Source organism: Centroberyx affinis, unplaced genomic scaffold (genome assembly GCF_046629955.1).
Source record: "Centroberyx affinis isolate AG114_WGS23_722 - 3 ecotype Tasmania unplaced genomic scaffold, CSIRO-AGI_Caff_v1 ptg007186l_1, whole genome shotgun sequence".
NCBI classification, from domain to species: domain Eukaryota; kingdom Metazoa; phylum Chordata; class Actinopteri; order Beryciformes; family Berycidae; genus Centroberyx; species Centroberyx affinis.
Window position 1 is genome coordinate 92,577 of NW_027283635.1, and position 20,470 is coordinate 113,046.

Consider the following 20,470-nt stretch of genomic DNA (forward strand, 5'->3'; position numbering starts at 1 on the left):
TAATTCTATTTAGTGAACCTGTATCCAGAAGAAAGCTAACTAATGCTCTACTAAGTTCCCACTCCTAGCTGATCTCCCATTGGTTTTCACTTTTGAATGATCTCTCCCGCCCCAACATCCTGTTTCAACAGGAAGTACAATACATGAACCAAAGATGATTTCCTGCGGTCTTTAACCTTTAACCTTCCAGCTCAACCAGAGCAGCAACAACCAGGCAAACAAAATCAGTGATGTTCGAATTTATTTATTATAAATTCAGCGTCCGGCTCAGTCGAGTTTCTTTCAACCCGAAGCGCAGATGTGGGAGCGGCGGGCCGAGCGGGACGGGGTCAGGGGTCAGGAGGAGGGGTGGGGGTGGGGGGGGTCAGGGGGCGGGGTCAGGTCGTCTTCAGTTGGCAGCCAGGATCTGGTCGGCCCAGCTGCGCAGCTCGGTGACGCGGGCGTAGACGGCGGGGGTGGAGGTGGAGCAACGGCTGCTTCCCCAGGACACAATACCAACCAGAGTCCACATGTTGTCCTTCTCACAGACCAGAGGACCGCCAGAGTCTCCCTGTGGGGGGGAGGGGGGGAGTCAGTACTTCCATGGCTGTTCATGTGTTTACTTGTTACTTACAGACCATCACACATGTGTCTGTGGAGGAGGCGGAGTCTCACCATGCAGGACGTGGCTCCCGCTCCTCCGGCGCAGATCATCACGTCGGAGATGTTGCTGCCCCAGTGCTTCTTGCAGTCCTGGTTGGACAGCAGAGGCAGAGCGGCCTGCTGCAGCTTGTTGGGAGTCATGGGAGCTGAGGAGAGAGAGAGAGAGAGAGAGAGAGAGAGAGAGAGAGAGAGAGAGAGAGAGTTGATCACCTGAGTTGTGGCTGATGCTCCAGATTTCTCTCCTCTTAAGACTCTGTCCATATAGTTCTATTGCTGTTCATCTGTTATTTCTTGTTATGATGGATTTCTGTTTTATGAGACAAATATACGTTTTGCCTTTCCTTCATTTTTCTGGATGAGCACTATCAGAGCACAGTGTGTGTGTGTGTGTGTGTGTGTGTGTGTGTGTGTGTGTGTCACCGTTGTAGCGGGTCAGGCCCCAGCCGGAGGTGACGCAGGTCATGCCGGGGGCGAAGACGTCGCTGGACTCGGCCAGGCAGACGGGAGACACGTTGGTTCCCAGGCGGGCGGGCGTGGACAGCTTGATCAGGCTGATGTCGTTGTTGATGGTTCTGGGGTTCCACTGGGGGTGGGTGAACACCTGGGGGGGGGCGACATGGTGGAAGTGTGTACAGTTTTTGTATAACTATAATATAACATAGATAGACCTACACAATACTACAATAATATGGGTGTAAAGTGAGCAGGTGGTCACCTTGGCGGGCCTCAGGATCTGGATGTCCTCGCTGGTGGAGCCGCTGCCCTTATCGTGCTCTCCAACAATCACACGGTGGTAAGTCCTGACAGACAGTTAGTGCCAGTTAGTATGTTAAGCAGGCCGAACTACTGTGTATCTCTGCTGTTAGTAACATGTTCTTTTTATATAAAAACATGTAGAGGTATTCAGTTATATACAGAAAGAACCAACTATGTTTTCATATCAATTCAGATGCAGTTTGCATGACCTCAACTCTGAATATCAGTCCAGATCAGACACTGACACATACTGACAGATTGTAGTTTTAGCTCTACAGACAGGCAGAAATAATCTGATTGGTTGAGTTAAACCTCAGGGGGCGGAGTCAAGAAGCCGTTTTCTCAGAGCGCAATTTAGCTAACTGACAAAGCTGAATGGCATCTGGTCAAAATAGAAATAGAAATGTTTGTAGAACTAAAACTACAATCAAGTCGAAATCCACCTTCAATGAGTAGAATAAGTAGAATAAGCTTTGCAGCATACAGGCAGCTAGCAGTAAGGAGGTCAGGGGTCAGGGGTCAGAGGTCAACAGATGTTTAACAGACCTGACGTTGCAGTGAGCAGCAGTGACGACCCAGTTCTCGTTGATCAGAGATCCACCACAGAAGTGGAAGCCGTTGGATTGCTGAGTGAAAAACAAACTGCTTACTACAATATTTAAACCTAGATACAGACTATACTCATTCTGTATAGATACTGTTATTATGTTTTACGTAGATATATATATACATATATATGTTATACTGTTACATTTGTCAGAGTATTATAAAAGGTTTTGACTGTCTAGACTTCTGAGAAGCTAGAAAACACACAGACATGAACTTCTAGTGCTGAAGTTAATGCTGAAGTTTGTAATGTCTGTGTGAAGCAGATCTACGTCCTGTCTGTGTGAAGCAGATCTACGTCCTGTCTGTGTGAAGCAGATCTACGTCCTGTCTGTGTGAAGCAGATCTACTTGCTGTGTGAGCGTCAGACTGACCTGCAGGGAGACCTGCCAGGGCCAGGAGTGAGGCACCGCCTCCTCGCCGTTCACGATGCGGGCGTAGCCAGTCACCTGGGGGGGGATGGCAGGAGTACCGCAGCCTGGGGGGGCAACAGGTTACTGACAGCTTCTAACACTGGAATTACACTGGAATTACACTGGAATTACACTGGAATAACACTGGAATAACATGGGTTCATCTGACATTTTGGGTGGTGAAAACTGCAAATTATGAACAGTTTGACATATGGGATTTGAGAAATTGAACACTAAACACCTTAAAGTTGCACAAGGCAACTTCACACACTGGTGAATCTACAGAGCCGCTACAGACGCTGCATCAGCAGCTTCAGCTCTACAGAGGCTGCTGGATTCTGGGGCAAACAAGGCCTTCAGCTGGAGGGTTTGAATATAATAATAAAGACTGATTCCTAGCATGGTTTTGAAAATCTAACAATGCTGGATTGTGCAGAAAGTCTAGCAAAAGTCATGGAGGAACATTTTGAAAGGATATTTCAGTTCAGCTGAAGTTCAGCTTGGCCTTTCTGCTGTGAATCCAAACTCATGACTTTCCTCAGTATATCAGTATATCAATATATCAATATATCAGTATATGAGTAGAACACCAAGAGTCTACAGGAGTGAGTCTTGGGGGGTTTTCAGATTTTTTTGAGCAAGTATGCAATGAAAACTACTTTAAATCCCCAACAGAAGAAGAGTCTTGTTTCTCACCATAAGCGGCGCTGATGAAGGCGAAGCAGGAAACGATCCAGAGGAAAGCCATCGTGACGATGTGACGCCGGACCGGACCCAGGGCCGCGTTTTTATCCCCGAACACCGCTCCGCATCGACCAATCGGAGGCCGGGGTTCGCCCGACTCAGCTCCAGCTGGTTATCGGGTCCGGCGGCCCGTCTGTTCTCACAGCTGATCTGAGCGCAGCCTGACCTTCACCGCTTCACTTCACTGAGAAAACAGCTGCAGCAGGTGGAGGAAACACTGAGAGTCTCAGGCAGAGCAGCAGATTAGAGACGGAGAGGAGGACTCCTGTAGGAAAAAGTTATTTTGGGGAATTTATTCTTTTTCTGTTATCTTTAAAGACAAATTGACTGTGACACATTTGACACTGCTCAATGTGTCTGTAAGAAGAAGAGAAGAAGAAAGGAATCCTTATTTATTGGAGATATTGGAAACTACGATACTGGAATTCATTGTTTGTAATGTCATTTAAAGGTGAATGGTAGATGTACTGACAACATGCACTCTGTGTTCAGTATTGTACCTTTTGTTTGATCACTTTGTTTCACTGTCTGTCACTCCATGTGGGGTGAGCACCAGTGTGTGTGTACCTGTATGACACTATGATAAAATCAAATCAAATCAAAATCAAATCTGATTTTACTGAGGGAAAAACTGCTAGGGATTGAGGAGAACACTGTTTTCTATTCTATTCTAGAAGTATGTTGTGGGGAGTTGTTTCATCAATTGAAAAAATACATGAAGAGATTAAAATACATTAAAACAGATGTGGGGGGGGGGGGGGGGGGGGGGGTCATCTTCGGCATCACCAACAACTCTTCGCCATATACTCCAAGACTTGTGCAGGGGTATCAGAGGCAACTGGCAAGAGAGCAAGCAATATCATTGTGGAGTCAGCTGATGGGCAATGTAGTCTGGCCTTGTCCACCATTATTTAGTGCAACATGTTACCTGACAATCGAGCTGAAATCCCGACCACTAAAGCCACATGCTGCCACCCTCATCTCAAGAACATTGCTGGAGAGATTCCACCGCTCGACCCCAATGCCAAAATTCTACTCCTTGAAAGAGATCCAAGTTATCCAAGTCTATATAGTGTATGATCAATGCAACGGACCTCCAAATGCTCCATTTGTACAGAGGGCAGCTTTGAGGTGGGTGATCGTGGGTGATGTCTAGGTGGGGCTCACAAACCCAAAGAGGTGAACATTTTCAAGACACACATCCTAGGCCGACCCAGCTACTTCTCCCAGTGTCAGAACACCATGCAAGTGAAAGAAAGCTTCAGCTTGCCAGACCATCACAAGATTGCCATATTATTTTACTTTATTAACCACTATCAGTGAAAAAATTAAAGTTCATAGAAAATCAACTTAAATAAATAATAAATTAAATAAATTATACAATGATTAATGATAAGATATAGACCTACGTGTTTAATTATATGGTATGTGATATCAAACATTTAGGCTTATGCTACATAAAATATGTCTCAATCTAAATTACCCCAACAGAATGACAATAGCTATATAAATAGTTAACAGTACAATTGCAAAAAATTATATTGACCAGAAATGTAGTATTTGCCCGATAGGAAACCATGTTTAAAAATTGGTTAATGTATTGATTAATACATTTAAAACAATGTCAAAAAGTAAACTTAGATGTCTTTAGTGGGTGTATGGTTTAAATAAGGACCTCAACCCATGTGTCGTTCTCTGTCAGTCATGGCGTGTCCTTTCATTGATAAGTACTAGGTGGCGTGGATTCAGACTGTTCCCCCTCTGTTCCCTCTGACTGGCCCCTTGATCAGCTCCAGGCTCCTCTGCAGAAGTTCAATGTGCTGCTGGCCCTCCCTCCCCCCTCCTCCCCCCCTCCCCTCCTCCCTCCTCCCTCCCCCGGTGCCAGCAACATCACTCTTCTTTTTTGCAGCTGCAATTAATAAACATCATGAGATTGGACAGTTCTAGCATCAAGCTGATTATGCTTACAATATTTTTATATTTAGTTTTCACCTGCTGCCACGTTCTTTTCTCTCCACTCAAGTTGTTGCTGTTTAAAAGTGCCCCCCCCCCAATAAAAAGGTTTAATTTGTTGAAATCATTCATCAAATATACATAATATATACGTATATATTAAACGAGTGAACATGTATACATTTGCAGCCTTGAGGTTTAATATCTATGTATTTCTTGTATGAGATATTTTAATAACCTACAGGTTTTCTGTTCTTACTGTTTGGATGTATTGTGCCCAAGATTTAATTTGGTTGTATCAAAATATTTTATTACATTTTAACTTAGTTGCTACTTACACATTCAATCGATCAGCAATTTCTGCCAGGCTTTCTCTCTTGTTTTGTTTATGGCCGCTGTATTACCTTTTTTGGTTATTATATGTTTCATTCCTTCATATATTTCTACTATTAAGCGCTGCTCGGTGGCCGTGAACATCGCCGCTCTCTCTTTCCCGTTGCTTTTTGCCGTGGTGCATCGACGTGATCCATGTTCGACCTCTCGGGCTGCTAAGAATGGCGTGACACGCAATTATCCAGACTAACCTGAACCTGTCTTGAATTAGTCTGATTGCGTGAACTTGAATTGACCTTTATGGAACCGCTTTAGCCCCGACTGATTTGTTAGGTTCATTCAAGTCAGGTTTTGGACTTTAATCCCCACTTTTCTTAGCGCGCTTTATGGAACGGGCCCCTGGTCTTCCTGCAGATATATAGATAGATTGATACTTTATTGTCCACCTTTCTGGAAGTTTGCCTTTGGCTTCATCATGGTTTTAGTTAAAAAATGCATAAAATACACATGAAGCAATACACCACAATACAGCATCAAACAGCACAGTCTCCAAACGGACCAACACCTAGACAACACAGATACAGAGCTTCGAGTAAGTAACCAGTAGGCCAACATGAAACTCATCAAATCAGAGTTCCATGGTAGAAACTAATAAAGCAATACTTTAAGAATGCATCAGAGCAATGGCATGTGGAATAAATGTAATAAATGAATAAATATGTTTTTTTGAGGCCCTGGGCATCCTATAGCGCCTCCCACATGGAAGTTTGTCAAACTCATTAAAATGAAGATGTGAGGGATCGGCCAGAATTTGCTTAGCTTTATGTTTCAGAACACATACTGTATATCTCAGTCAATAATGGAGAAGGAAGTCTATCAGGATGAGTCGAACAGTTGGATAGCTCAACTGCCTTTTTGTTCTCCTAGACCAGGCCTCTCAGACAACAAAACACAAGCAAGCCAATGCCTCGCCTCAGTCTGTTGCATGCTGAAGAAGCAACCTGCAATGAAACAACATTTTGTAGACCTCATGCAAAAAATATTTGATAATGGACATGCAGAACCAGCACCACCTATAAAACAAGAAGAGGAATGCTGGTGCCTTCCTTTTTTGGGGTTTTACCACCCCCAAAAGAAAAACCAGATACAGGTGGTATTTGATTCCAGTGCCGACACCACAGATTATCCTTGAACGATGTACTCCAGCTTGCTTGGGGAGCGGGTGGTGGTGACTGCTGATATACAGCAGATGTTCCACTGCTTCCTTGTACGAGAGGATCACAGGAACTTCTTGCATTTCCTCTGGTATGATATGGAGGACACCTTGGGAGGCCCAGTACATGCGTTTGGAAACAGTCCATCACCTGCTGTAGCAATCTACGGGCTCAGGAGAGCATCCCAAGATCAAGAGAATTATGGCTGTAAGACAAGACACTTTGTGGAGCGGCATTTTTATTTCGACAATGGCCTCATTTCCCTTCCCTCAGAAAATGAAACCACTGATCTTCTCAAGAAGACCCAAGAAACGCTTGCTGCATCCAACTTGAAGTTGCACAAAATCGTGTCTAACAGCATCAATGTGATGAAGGCATTTCCCAAGGAGGACCTTGTGAAGGCCCTAAAGGACCTTGACCTCAGTGCAGACTTCCCACCCATGCAGCGAAGTCTGGAAATGAGTTGGGATGTTGTCACCGACATGTTCACCTTCCGGGTGTCTGCTACAGAGAAGCCATACACCCGCAGAGGGGTGTTATCAACCATAGCATATTTGATCCACTGGGATTCGCAGCTCCTATCAGCACCCGGGGTAGGGATTTGTTAAGGGAACTTACAATGGAGGCCTGTGAGTGGGACGCCCCACTCCCTGAAAAGAGGCTTAAGGAATGGTGTGAGTGGAAGGACTCCCTCAAAGATACTGAACATGTCAAAATCCCAAGGGTATACACTTCCATCTCCTTCAGCGGTGCCACGAACAGGGAGCTCTGTGTTTTCTGTGACGCCTCTACGCAAGCTATAGCGGCCGTGGCCTACATTAAAGTAACAGACACAGAAGGCAAATCTGAAGTCGGATTCGTACCACGACCAGAGGCGTTCCCACAAATGCAAACCCAGCTGGTCAATCCCAGCTAACACCTTAATGTCCAGCACGTGGATTAAAGGGCCAGACTTTCTGTTGGGGCCAGCTAAGAATGAGACGGAACCTGAAGCATCTTTTGACTTAGTTGACCCTGAATCTGACATAGAGGTCCTCCCTTTGGTGACATCTTGTGTCACTTGTGTCAGAGCCCCCACTGAATTCCAGGCGCTTTGAATTCGCTGATAAGAGCCGTAGCAAGGCTCATCCACATAACTCGCTTTTTCAAGTAAGAAGGCAACAAGAGTAGCTGTCAAGGCTGGTACACGAGCAAGAAACTCTGCCCAGAAGACCTTTGTAAGGCTAAAGGCATCATCATATGCAGTCTTCAACATGAGGCCTTCCCTGAAGTCTTCAAATGCATCATGGAAGGGAAAGATATCCCTAAACAGAGCCCCCTCAGTAGATTGTCTCCTTACCTGGATGATGTCCTCAGAGTGGAAGGACATTTGTTACGAGCAGATCTCAAAATTGATGAGAGGAATCCACTCATCATTCCTCAACACCACCATCTAACAACCAAGGACCAAGGACGTCACTTCACAGAGGGTGCGGTGGGATCAGCTGGCTTATGGGCCATTGGTGGTAAATAGTGCATCAGCACCATTATCAACAACTGTGTGACCTGCTGTAAACTCCGATGGAGAACAGAGACACAAAGGATGGCTGGCTCCATTCTCCTATATCGGAATGGATGTGTTCGGACCTTGGTCAGTTGTTTCTCGTCGCACTCAGGGAGGGTGCGCTAACATGTCATTTATCACATGTATGAGTGTCAGGGCCATACACATTGATGTGGTGGAGTCAATGGACACTTCCAGTTTTGTCAGCGCACTGCGGCGCTTACTTTCCATTTGGGGTCCAGTGAAAAAACTAAGGTCAGACTTTTCCAAACAATATTGCAGTACATGAGATGTAGGTAAATTAAGAGTAAGGAGGCAATCCTGTTGAACCAAGCCACTATTTTTTCTGATGATAATGATGGATGTCATGACTTTTTAATTGACAAGTTGGATCCCAGCTGGCCACCAACGTTGTTAGACGCTGAAATTTGGTTGAATGTAGGTTGTGACGTCAGGTGACCAAAATTCAATGTCAGGACAACGTTGATTTACCCATGAACAATACATTTTTATTTTTTAACATTTAAAAATAACTTATTTGCCTGAAACAATTCAGAAAATTTGGCCATGCCAGAATTGGCTTCATTAATGACTGAGTCAAAAAATTTTTGGGATAAAATCAAAGTGGTATCACCAGCAAAGATGATTTGAAGTAAGGTAGAAGACACAGCAGCAGATCATTAATATAAATAAGGAATAGCAAGGGTCTAAGAATAAATCCCTGAGGGACACCACACGTTAACTTGGCCCTGGTTGAGGCACAACCATTAGCATAGACAAATTGTTCTCGATTATAAACGTAACTAGCTAGCCATTTATACGAAGCATCATGAAAACCATAATGATGTAATTTAGCAAGTAAAATTTCATGATCGATAGTATCGAAGGCTTTGGATACATCTAAAAAAAATGCCAAGAGCATATTCATTATTGTTAATGGCTGTGTATATTTTTTCCACCAACTTTCCCCTCATCTTGACAGCAGCTATGCTCCTTACCCAAAAGGTTGGGATTCCTTCCGCTCCTTTGGGTACCTTCAATGGAACTGACCTGTACAAACGCCAGTGGAGGAACTACAAAGTCTGTCCAATGTCTTCTGGCATTGGTGGAAAAATGAACACCTCTCTACCTAACAGGCCCGCAGAAAATTGCTTTCAGAGAGGCCAAATCTTCAAGAAGGGAACCTTGTGCTGTTGAAGGACAGTCAGGCTAAGAGGAATCACTGGCCCATGGGCATTGTGGTCAAAACCTTCCCTAGTTGTGATAGGAAAGTAAGGAAAGTGGAAGTTAAATTTGCCACTGGAGGAACATGCAACACCTTCCTGAGACCCATAACAGACACTGTTGTGCCAAACAAAAAGTAATGGACAAAAAATGTGTTCATGAAATCTTAATGATGTCAGGCGGGGAGTGTTCTGGCATTAGTAAATATTGTGGCCACTAGGTGGTGCTGTTAAATTTCTTGCCTGTTGTTGTAGCCAATAGGAATAATTTACCTCAGAAACAGGAAGTTGAGTTTTATTCTGTTTCATGTGACTGACAGTAGGAGAGGTTGATGTCAAGCAGACTTAATTTGCATCCATCATTGTTTTGCTGTGTTGTAATTAGTTACCTATTCTCAACATATATTAAGGATCATTTCTTGTATTATATGTGTTTTTGGTTAATTACAATTAATAATGCTATTTGCATGTAGCATAGCCTAAGTTTATATGTTAGCTCTGAAATGACTATTCTTTAGCCTATAGTTTAGCTTCTCACAGAGTGAATATACACATTTAAGTGAATGTACATGGTCTGTACATGGTAACGCTATGGTGTTAATTCATATATTTGAATATGTTTGTGTAGAAATGTAACAATCTATTGTACATCTCAGTAACTTAGAATATCCTTTATTTGTTTTCCAGTTTTCACTCGGTCTGCATTTTATATAAAGCGTCTCAATAAACTCCAGAGTGGAAGACAATTCTTGTGTAATCTGTGGAAGAGTTTACTTATCTGCATAGCTGTGCTTAGGACAGACAGTGCGGGCAGAATATGGGCCTCTGTGGCAGCGATAGTGAAAAACCTGTTATGAATCTTATTGTAATCCATAGTAAGTTGGACCTGCTGGGCTGTATGGTTATTGTAAAGGATGGTTGTACTAGTGTATGTCACTGTGGTGGGTATGTACGCTTCAGTAATGCTTCTACGGCCATAGGATCCAGAGTGACCCCCTCCACCCACCCCCACTCTCCATTACCTCCACCTCCTCCACCTCCTCCCACTCCTCACGCCCTTTTCCAAAGACTCCCAGAATACATCCACACATTTTTATTTTATTTTATTTATTTGTGTATTATTGTTTTTTTCTGTTATCTGTCTTGTCTGTTTGTTTTCCTTCTGGTTTGCTGTTCCCCTCACCCTCCTTTAGTCTGCGTTGCTCGCCTTCTATGACCTGTGACATGTCAGTTATGTCGTCTGAGTGTCCTGTCTTAATGTCTTTATCACTTAGACAAATTATTATTTGTTATTGTTTGTTATTGTTTCTTGCATAAAAAAAAAATTAAAAAAATTAATGCTCCTGTGATTTGTTAATTTCACAAACTGAAGATCATGGGGATGGGGTGGTTGGGGTGGAACAGCTATCATCACCAAATGGGGAAGGATTATATCCAATAAACTGTTTCCTTTGTATGTGTGTGTGTGTATATGTGTGTGGGTGTGGGGGGGATTTTAATGCTTTATTAATGAGTGCATACACACTAAAATGCTTTGTTGATTCAACACAAATTGGCATTTAACCCAAATTCTGGTTTATATTCACTATGTTAGAGGTTGAATTTCTCTCATGATCAGGTTTTTATTATTAAATTTCAGTATGCCTTACAGTTATGTTAATTGATATTTAAATTAATAGATAAACACAAACACAAGAAAATGTAACTTCAAAATACAGTTTATTCATTAAAGTTATGTTATGACATGTGGGGGGGGGGGGGGGCAGTCAGGAGGGGGGCGGGGTCCGGAGGGGGGCGGGGTCAGGTCGTCTTCAGTTGGCAGCCAGGATCTGGTCGGCCCAGCTGCGCAGCTCGGTGACGCGGGCGTAGACGGCGGGGGTGGAGGTGGAGCAACGGCTGCTTCCCCAGGACACAATACCAACCAGAGTCCACATGTTGTCCTTCTCACAGACCAGAGGACCGCCAGAGTCTCCCTGTGGGGGGGAGGGGGGGAGTCAGTACTTCCATGGCTGTTCATGTGTTTACTTGTTACTTACAGACCATCACACATGTGTCTGTGGAGGAGGCGGAGTCTCACCATGCAGGACGTGGCTCCCGCTCCTCCGGCGCAGATCATCACGTCAGAGATGTTGCTGCCCCAGTGCTTCTTGCAGTCCTGGTTGGACAGCAGAGGCAGAGCGGCCTGCTGCAGCTTGTTGGGAGTCATGGGAGCTGAGGAGAGAGAGAGAGAGAGAGAGAGAGAGAGAGAGAGAGAGAGAGAGAGAGAGAGAGAGAGAGAGAGAGAGAGAGTTGATCACCTGAGTTGTGGCTGATGCTCCAGATTTCTCTCCTCTTAAGACTCTGTCCATATAGTTCTATTGCTGTTCATCTGTTATTTCTTGTTATGATGGATTTCTGTTTTATGAGACAAATATACGTTTTGCCTTTCCTTCATTTTTCTGGATGAGCACTATCAGAGCACAGTGTGTGTGTGTGTGTGTGTGTGTGTGTGTGTGTGTGTGTGTCACCGTTGTAGCGGGTCAGGCCCCAGCCGGAGGTGACGCAGGTCATGCCGGGGGCGAAGACGTCGCTGGACTCGGCCAGGCAGACGGGAGACACGTTGGTTCCCAGGCGGGCGGGCGTGGACAGCTTGATCAGGCTGATGTCGTTGTTGATGGTTCTGGGGTTCCACTGGGGGTGGGTGAACACCTGGGGGGGGGCGACATGGTGGAAGTGTGTACAGTTTTTGTATAACTATAATATAACATAGATAGACCTACACAATACTACAATAATATGGGTGTAAAGTGAGCAGGTGGTCACCTTGGCGGGCCTCAGGATCTGGATGTCCTCGCTGGTGGAGCCGCTGCCCTTATCGTGCTCTCCAACAATCACACGGTGGTAAGTCCTGACAGACAGTTAGTGCCAGTTAGTATGTTAAGCAGGCCGAACTACTGTGTATCTCTGCTGTTAGTAACATGTTCTTTTTATATAAAAACATGTAGAGGTATTCAGTTATATACAGAAAGAACCAACTATTGACCTGACGTTGCAGTGAGCAGCAGTGACGACCCAGTTCTCGTTGATCAGAGATCCACCACAGAAGTGGAAGCCGTTGGATTGCTGAGTGAAAAACAAACTGCTTACTACAATATTTACACCTAGATACAGACTATACTCATTCTGTATAGATACTGTTATTATGTTTTACGTAGATATATATATACATATATATACATATATATGTATATATATATGTATATATATACATATATATACATATGTATATATATATTCACTGGATCTACGTCCTGTCTGTGTGAAGCAGATCTACGTCCTGTCTGTGTGAAGCAGATCTACGTCCTGTCTGTGTGAAGCAGATCTACTTGCTGTGTGAGCGTCAGACTGACCTGCAGGGAGACCTGCCAGGGCCAGGAGTGAGGCACCGCCTCCTCGCCGTTCACGATGCGGGCGTAGCCAGTCACCTGGGGGGGGATGGCAGGAGTACCGCAGCCTGGGGGGGCAACAGGTTACTGACAGCTTCTAACACTGGAATTACACTGGAATTACACTGGAATTACACTGGAATAACACTGGAATAACATGGGTTCATCTGACATTTTGGGTGGTGAAAACTGCAAATTATGAACAGTTTGACATATGGGATTTGAGAAATTGAACACTAAACACCTTAAAGTTGCACAAGGCAACTTCACACACTGGTGAATCTACAGAGCCGCTACAGACGCTGCATCAGCAGCTTCAGCTCTACAGAGGCTGCTGGATTCTGGGGCAAACAAGGCCTTCAGCTGGAGGGTTTGAATATAATAATAAAGACTGATTCCTAGCATGGTTTTGAAAATCTAACAATGCTGGATTGTGCAGAAAGTCTAGCAAAAGTCATGGAGGAACATTTTGAAAGGATATTTCAGTTCAGCTGAAGTTCAGCTTGGCCTTTCTGCTGTGAATCCAAACTCATGACTTTCCTCAGTATATCAATATATCAATATATCAATATATCAGTATATCAGTAGAACACCAAGAGTCTACAGGAGTGAGTCTTGGGGGGTTTTCAGATTTTTTGAGCAAGTATGCAATGAAAACTACTTTAAATCCCCAACAGAAGAAGAGTCTTGTTTCTCACCATAAGCGGCGCTGATGAAGGCGAAGCAGGAAACGATCCAGAGGAAAGCCATCGTGACGATGTGACGCCGGACCGGACCCAGGGCCGCGTTTTTATCCCCGAACACCGCTCCGCATCGACCAATCGGAGGCCGGGGTTCGCCCGACTCAGCTCCAGCTGGTTATCGGGTCCGGCGGCCCGTCTGTTCTCACAGCTGATCTGAGCGCAGCCTGACCTTCACCGCTTCACTTCACTGAGAAAACAGCTGCAGCAGGTGGAGGAAACACTGAGAGTCTCAGGCAGAGCAGCAGATTAGAGACAGAGAGGAGGACTCCTGTAGGAAAAAGTTATTTTGGGGAATTTATTCTTTTTCTGTTATCTTTAAAGACAAATTGACTGTGACACATTTGACACTGCTCAATGTGTCTGTAAGAAGAAGAGAAGAAGAAAGGAATCCTTATTTATTGGAGATATTGGAAACTACGATACTGGAATTCATTGTTTGTAATGTCATTTAAAGGCGAATGGTAGATGTACTGACAACATGCACTCTGTGTTCAGTATTGTACCTTTTGTTTGATCACTTTGTTTCACTGTCTGTCACTCCATGTGGGGTGAGCACCAGTGTGTGTGTACCTGTATGACACTATGATAAAATCAAAATCAAATCTGATTTTACTGAGGGAAAATCTGCTATGGATTAAGAAGAACACTGTTTTCTATTCTATTCTATTCTATTCTATTCTATTCTATTCTATTCTATTCTATTCTTTTCTATTCTATTCCAAGCTGGGAGTCTGAATAGAAGAGTTTACATAATGTGACCATAATGTGACTTATATGTATTCAATTTATGTATCTATTCTTTTCTTATTAATTATGTTTTACATACAGAGACGAGAAGAACTATTATGTTTAATCAATTGAAAAAACTACACGAAGAGATTCAAATACATTAAAGCAGATGTTTGGGTGGGGGGGTTACATGTGGACTTGTCCCTTGTCCCTTGTCTTGTATTTATGATGATCATAAGATAATCATGGAAAATAGATTAAGTTGATAAAATATAGTCACTCCATCTTGTGTCATTTCATTTGATACAGTTTTCACAAACACTGTGCTGCTCTGCCAGACAGAGTTCAGATTTTTGTTTTCTGAACAGAAAGCAGCACTTATATGTCAAAAAATATGTCAAATCAACTGAGAAAAACTGTAAAATAAGCGGATTTTGGACATATTTTACACTATAAAGCAGAGAACTGAAGCTGTTCTCAGTGTTTTCTGGCTCAGTGTGTGAAACCTGCACAGGAGACAGAATCTGTTCAGGCCGACTCATTCAGTTTTGGGACATTCTTCATCAATCAATTAATCAAAACTTTATTTATATAGCACATTTCTGTACATTTGGAATGCAATGCAATGTGCTTTACATAAAATATTAAATTATAAAAGAATATAAAACATTGTGTGGGAAATAGAAAATGTAATCAAAATTTAAATAAATTAAAAGTTTGTTGTGTTTTCTATTTTGTTAATTTGTTTTGTGATATGTTGTGTTTTGTGTATTGTTAATTTGCTTTGTGAAATGTAGTGTTTTCGTTTTTGTTAATTTGTTTTGTGAAATGTTTTGTGTATCGTTGATTTGTTTTGTGAAATGATGTTGTGTTTTGTCAATTTGTTTTGTGAAATGTGTTTTCGGTTTTGTTCATTTGTTTTGTGAAATGTGTTTTTGGTTTTGTTATGTTGTTTTGTGAAATGTGTTTTTGGTTTTGTTATGTTGTTTTGTGAAATGTAGTGTTTTGTTGATTTGTTTTGTGAAATGATGTTGTGTTTTTGGTTTAGTTAATTTGTTCTGTAAAATGTTCTAGTGTTTTCGTTTTTGTTAATTTGTTTTGTGAAATGTAGTGTTTTGTTGATTTGTTTTGTGAAATGATGTTGTGTTTTGTCAATTTGTTTTGTGAAATGTTGTGTTTTCGGTTTTGTTAATTTGTTTTGTAAAATGATGTGTATAGCACATTTCTGTACATGTGAAATGCAATGCAATGTGCTTTACATAAAATATTAAATTATAAAAGAATATAAAACATTGTGTGGGAAATAGAAAATGTAATCAAAATTTAAATAAATTAATAAATAAAATGATGTGCTTTGTGTTTTGTTAATTTGTTTTGTGAAATGTTGTGTTTTCGGTTTTGTGAATTAGTGAAATATGTTGCTGCAGTGATATGAGAGGAACACTAATCGACCCAGCAGCAGGGTACATGATGAACACTGGAACCTGCTGTCAGTGGCATCCATTTTTTTGTAATTACGAAATGTCCCCATTGATTGGTGAATTATGAAAATCAGTTATTAAATTTTGTTGAGTTTATGACTTTGGTTTGACAACTTGATGGACAAGATACAGGTATTTTTTTGCAGCTGCACTGAGGCTGACCCAGCCTGTTGGGTTAAAGAAGCTTCCCAACAACATAGAAACAACTAGAACAATGAGCTGCAGGCTGGAGACAGCATCTGGTTTGAAACAACGATTTTGGACATATTTTACACTATAAAGCAGAGAACTGAAGCTGTTCTCTGTGTTTTCTGGCTCAGTGTGTGAAACCTGCACAGGAGACAGAATAAAAAAATAAATAAATATAATAAATATATAAATTAAATAAATAAATAATAAAAATAAATAAATCTCCTTTTGAGGATATACAATGAAATTATTACATTTTGTTAAGTTTTACTGCAGAAAGGATTTCTTGTTTGTGTGTGTATAAATATTTAACTTCCTGTCTCCCTGTAGTGAAATGTTTCCTGCAGTGTCAGTAAATGTCCTGATCTGTCCAGTCAGGTTTGGGTTCTGTTTATTTGTAAAGACAAATTATGAAAACTGAAAGAAGACAATAGAGAAGAAGTACACACTGTGTGGGAGAGACACAGAAACGTCTCAAATTAAAGACAAAGTGAGAAAAAACAATCCTGATGACCAACAGAGATTCAGATGAACTGAACAACAGAAACCAGAACCTCAACAAGACAACAACATGCCTAAATAACAAGAAAGGGAAAAGAAATATAAATTGTGTTGAAGTCTCTCCAGTTTGGCTGAGTCTGTAGAAACAGAGATGAAGAACTAAACCCCGAGCCTCCTCCTCGCTCTGAACACGTCTGGGAAAATGTGGATTATCAGCAGCTGAGTCCAGGCAGAGAGGAACGACAACACGCATGTTCCCGGCCGGGATTACACTGACGCAGGTTAATAATTGGTGAACGTCTCGGGTATAAAAGGGGAGCGGAGGCTGCAGAGAACCAAGCTGAAAACATGGCCTTCCTCTGGATCCTGTCCTGCCTCGCCTTCGCCGGTGCCGCCTACGGTGAGCCTGCTCACACATCAGGAAGGGTTTTACATTCAGCTGTGTGCCTGTTCATGTCCTTCACATTAGCACCTTACCGTTATTTGTGTGTGGTGTTCTTCTGGGATGGTTTTGAAATCAGAGATAAATAGAAACTTTATTAATCCCACAAGGAGGAATTAGGAGTATTGAGTATTAGGAGAATGACTGCTGCTAGCTGTGTTATAAGCAGTGTTTGTGTGTGTGTGTATGTGTGTGTGTGTGTGTGTGTGTGTGTGTCAGGCTGCGGCTCCCCAGCCATCCCTCCAGTCATCACTGGTTACTCCCGCATCGTGAACGGTGAGGAGGCGGTGCCTCACTCCTGGCCCTGGCAGGTCTCCCTGCAGGTAAACACACCACAGCACACACACACTTCCTGCTGCTGCACACCATCCTGCTGATTAAACACACACATCAGTTCACATCAAATACTGATTTAAAATAATCGGATTACATACTTTTGCCACAAGGTGGCAGCAGTTCATTTTATTTCAACTATAAAGACAACACACAGCAGCTGACATGCAGCCAAACAACTGTTGCATGAAAAATATTACTTACATATAACTAATACAAATTTAGAAGAAAAAAAAAAAGAATTGCTTGCTGTAATTCATTACTCTGTATTTCATAAATAAGAATGGTTTTAGTCTCCAAAATGTTAGTATTGTGTAATCTAAGGCCTCAGGTTGGTTTATAACCTCAGCAGCATCTCATAATGAGTTATATTTCTATGCTAGACATTATTTATCATTGAAGGTTATGAAAATCTCAATTTGGAATGAAACTCTGAAACTGAGTTGGACAGATTTTTGTTCTGTTCTTAATAAACCAAACCTTCAGCAGTATAAAAACAAACTGACCCACTAACTGTTCAGACACACTGAGAAACACAACTGGCCTGTAACAAGTTGGTTTGTTGACTTTGTTGACTTTGGTTAAGTTAATGCCTTCTTCCTTTGTTGGGAAAAAATCAGTCAGAAATTTACAGAAGGAATAAAATCAGATTAACTTTACTGATTCCTGTGGAGAAACTGAACCAAACCTCCTTGAACTTGAATCAGTCCAGGAGGTTTAAAGAGTGAGCGCTGCTGCAGACCAAAGTAAACCTTCACTGCTAGTGGTTCTATCTGGATTTCTTTCTGTCTCATTTACCATTCTGTGTTTTGATCCCAGGATTACACTGGTTTCCACTTCTGCGGCGGCTCTCTGGTCAATGAGAACTGGGTTGTGACGGCTGCTCACTGCAACGTCAGGTAGGCTGAGGCAACGAAACGCTGTCAAACAGCAGAAGAAGCCTGTTGCTCTGGGTCAATAGAAAATGTAAATATCGATTGGAAATGTAAAAAACAAAACGTATTGTAAACGTATTTCAATGAGTCAGCTAATTTGTCTACAGTTACAGTTTAATGTCAAATTATTTACATTTTAAATAAAAGATGAATTTAAAGGAGTCATGAAAATAAATGGAAGGAAAGGGTGAAGTCAGAATATTTTCTTTTATTTGTTGCTTAACAAATAGCTGTGGAGGGGAAAACACTGAACTGAACTGTATTGAGTTGAACTGACTGAGCTGATATGAAATTAATCAAACTGAATATGATTGAACTGAACAGAATAGGAGAGAGTAGAGTAGAATATCACTGAATTGAAATGAATCAGATTGAACCGAACTGCTGTCTGCTGTCTGGTGCAGGACGTCCCACCGTGTGATCCTGGGTGAACACGACCGCTCCTCCACCGCTGAGGACATTCAGGTCATGAAGGTTGGCAAGGTAAGCTCTGTCTGTCCTGGATAGAATATAGAATATATTTATATTAGTTCCACCAGCTGACCCTCCTGCTTCCCCCTGAAGGTGTTCAAGCACCCCCGCTACAACGGCTACACCATCAACAACGACATCCTGCTGATCAAGCTGGCCAGCCCCGCCAAGATGGGCATGCGTGTTTCCCCGGTGTGTGTGGCCGAGACCGGAGACAACTTCCCCGGCGGCATGAAGTGTGTGACCTCCGGCTGGGGCCTGACCCGCCACAACGGTGAGGGAGGCTAACGCACACTCTGAAAACTAGCTGCATCTAAACACACGTTCAAACTGTGAGCCGGACCGCCACAACGACACACACTCTGAAACAGTGGAGTTAAACCATGGAGGCTGAGAGTCTGCAGGTTTTCCTTCCAACCAAACTACAGCAGCTGATTTCACTGATTAGCACCTTCAAGCGGAGAGGAGGAACTTGGAAGGTTGGAAGGAAAACCTGCAGACTCTCGTCCCTCCATGGATCAGGTCGGACACCACTGGACTGAAAACTCTGGGGGTCATCTGGGTTTTTCTAAAGTCCTAAACAGGATCAGGATTTTAAGTCCTGTTCTCATGGGACTGGTATTATGTAGAGACTTCATGTAATTCATGAATTCCCTCCCAACCTCTGTGTTTCATCAAACACATTCACACAGGATAATGATTAGCTTGGTTAAGCTGTCTGATTTAAATCTTGTATGTTGCAGCTCCTGACACCCCCGCCCTGCTGCAGCAGGCTGCCCTCCCCCTGCTGACCAATGAGCAGTGCCGTCGCTTCTGGGGCAACAAGATCAGCAACCTGATGATCTGCGCCGGAGCCTCCGGAGCCTCCTCCTGCATGGTGGGTGACAGTGGCAAATGGCAGCCATTTTGATGTCAAGTCAAGTTTCCTTCATTGCAGCACAGTCAGACCGGGAGAATATGCTTTAGTCCAGATAGAAAAAGAAAATATTCTGACATTTACAACATCAACTTCAGTTCAACAGTGCAGAGTACACATGTACAGTGGAAAGACAATGCAAAGTACAACACTGTCATACATATATCCAGTGCCACAAGTCATAATTTATGAAATCAGTTGCCATTTCAAGCTTTTTATTTGTTTTAGGTTTAGTTCAGTTTAGTTATTTGCACAAATAAAGTAGTTGAAAAAGAGAGGAAAAGAAATACAAACTGTGCAGGTGACATAGAGGAACCTTGATAGGCTTGAACAGTGAAAGCAAAGTGAAAAAAAAAACACAAATTAGACAGAAACAAGGTGAAAATACACATGCAAAGATAAACGTTTTCCATCACACAATAAACAGTTTCAGACCTGCTGCATATCTTTCCTCACAGCAGCATCACATGCATTAGAGCCAGAGGTGCAGCAGCTCAGTTCTCCTGCAGCTTTATCAGCGTCACTGCTTGATGTTTTGGTGTGACTGGTTTTCCTCCTGCTGTGTTTCAGGGAGACTCTGGCGGCCCCCTGGTCTGCCAGAAGGCCGGAGCCTGGACCCTGGTTGGTATCGTGTCCTGGGGCAGCGGAACCTGCACTCCCACAATGCCCGGCGTGTACGCCCGCGTCACCGAGCTGCGCGCCTGGATGGACCAGACCATCGCTGCCAACTAAATCCACCTTCATACTGTTTTCAGTTTCATCCAGAAAATCAATAAAATGAAAGTCTAGCTACAAGCTGGTTGTGGTTTGTTTTTTTGAGTTAATTTCCAGTGTGGAGCAGAGGAGTGTATATGAAGTTTATATGAAGTGTCTATGAA

The 20,470-nt window shown here is 42.8% G+C and overlaps 3 protein-coding genes across 3 annotated transcripts; 1 reads left to right on the plus strand and 2 right to left on the minus strand.

Annotated features, from left to right (window-relative positions):
- Positions 1 to 388: 388 nt before the first annotated feature.
- Positions 389 to 3,165, minus strand: LOC139639371 (chymotrypsin B). The gene is made up of 7 exons (XM_071513455.1): positions 3,114 to 3,165; positions 2,379 to 2,482; positions 1,945 to 2,024; positions 1,358 to 1,442; positions 1,063 to 1,243; positions 655 to 788; positions 389 to 550 (listed from the first exon to the last, which is right to left on the minus strand). The coding sequence occupies exons 1-7, from the start codon at positions 3,163 to 3,165 to the stop codon at positions 389 to 391; spliced, it is 798 nt and encodes a 265-aa protein (XP_071369556.1).
- Positions 3,166 to 11,238: 8,073 nt separating this feature from the next.
- Positions 11,239 to 13,602, minus strand: LOC139639370 (chymotrypsin B). The gene is made up of 7 exons (XM_071513454.1): positions 13,551 to 13,602; positions 12,817 to 12,920; positions 12,450 to 12,529; positions 12,230 to 12,314; positions 11,935 to 12,115; positions 11,505 to 11,638; positions 11,239 to 11,400 (listed from the first exon to the last, which is right to left on the minus strand). Exons 1-7 carry the CDS (start codon positions 13,600 to 13,602, stop codon positions 11,239 to 11,241), a joined length of 798 nt encoding a protein of 265 aa, XP_071369555.1.
- A 3,241-nt stretch (positions 13,603 to 16,843) lies between these two features.
- LOC139639368 (chymotrypsin A-like) lies at positions 16,844 to 20,324 on the plus strand. Its single transcript, XM_071513451.1, has 7 exons — positions 16,844 to 16,895; positions 17,157 to 17,260; positions 18,090 to 18,169; positions 18,610 to 18,688; positions 18,770 to 18,950; positions 19,420 to 19,553; positions 20,163 to 20,324. Exons 1-7 carry the CDS (start codon positions 16,844 to 16,846, stop codon positions 20,322 to 20,324), a joined length of 792 nt encoding a protein of 263 aa, XP_071369552.1.
- Positions 20,325 to 20,470: the final 146 nt, after the last annotated feature.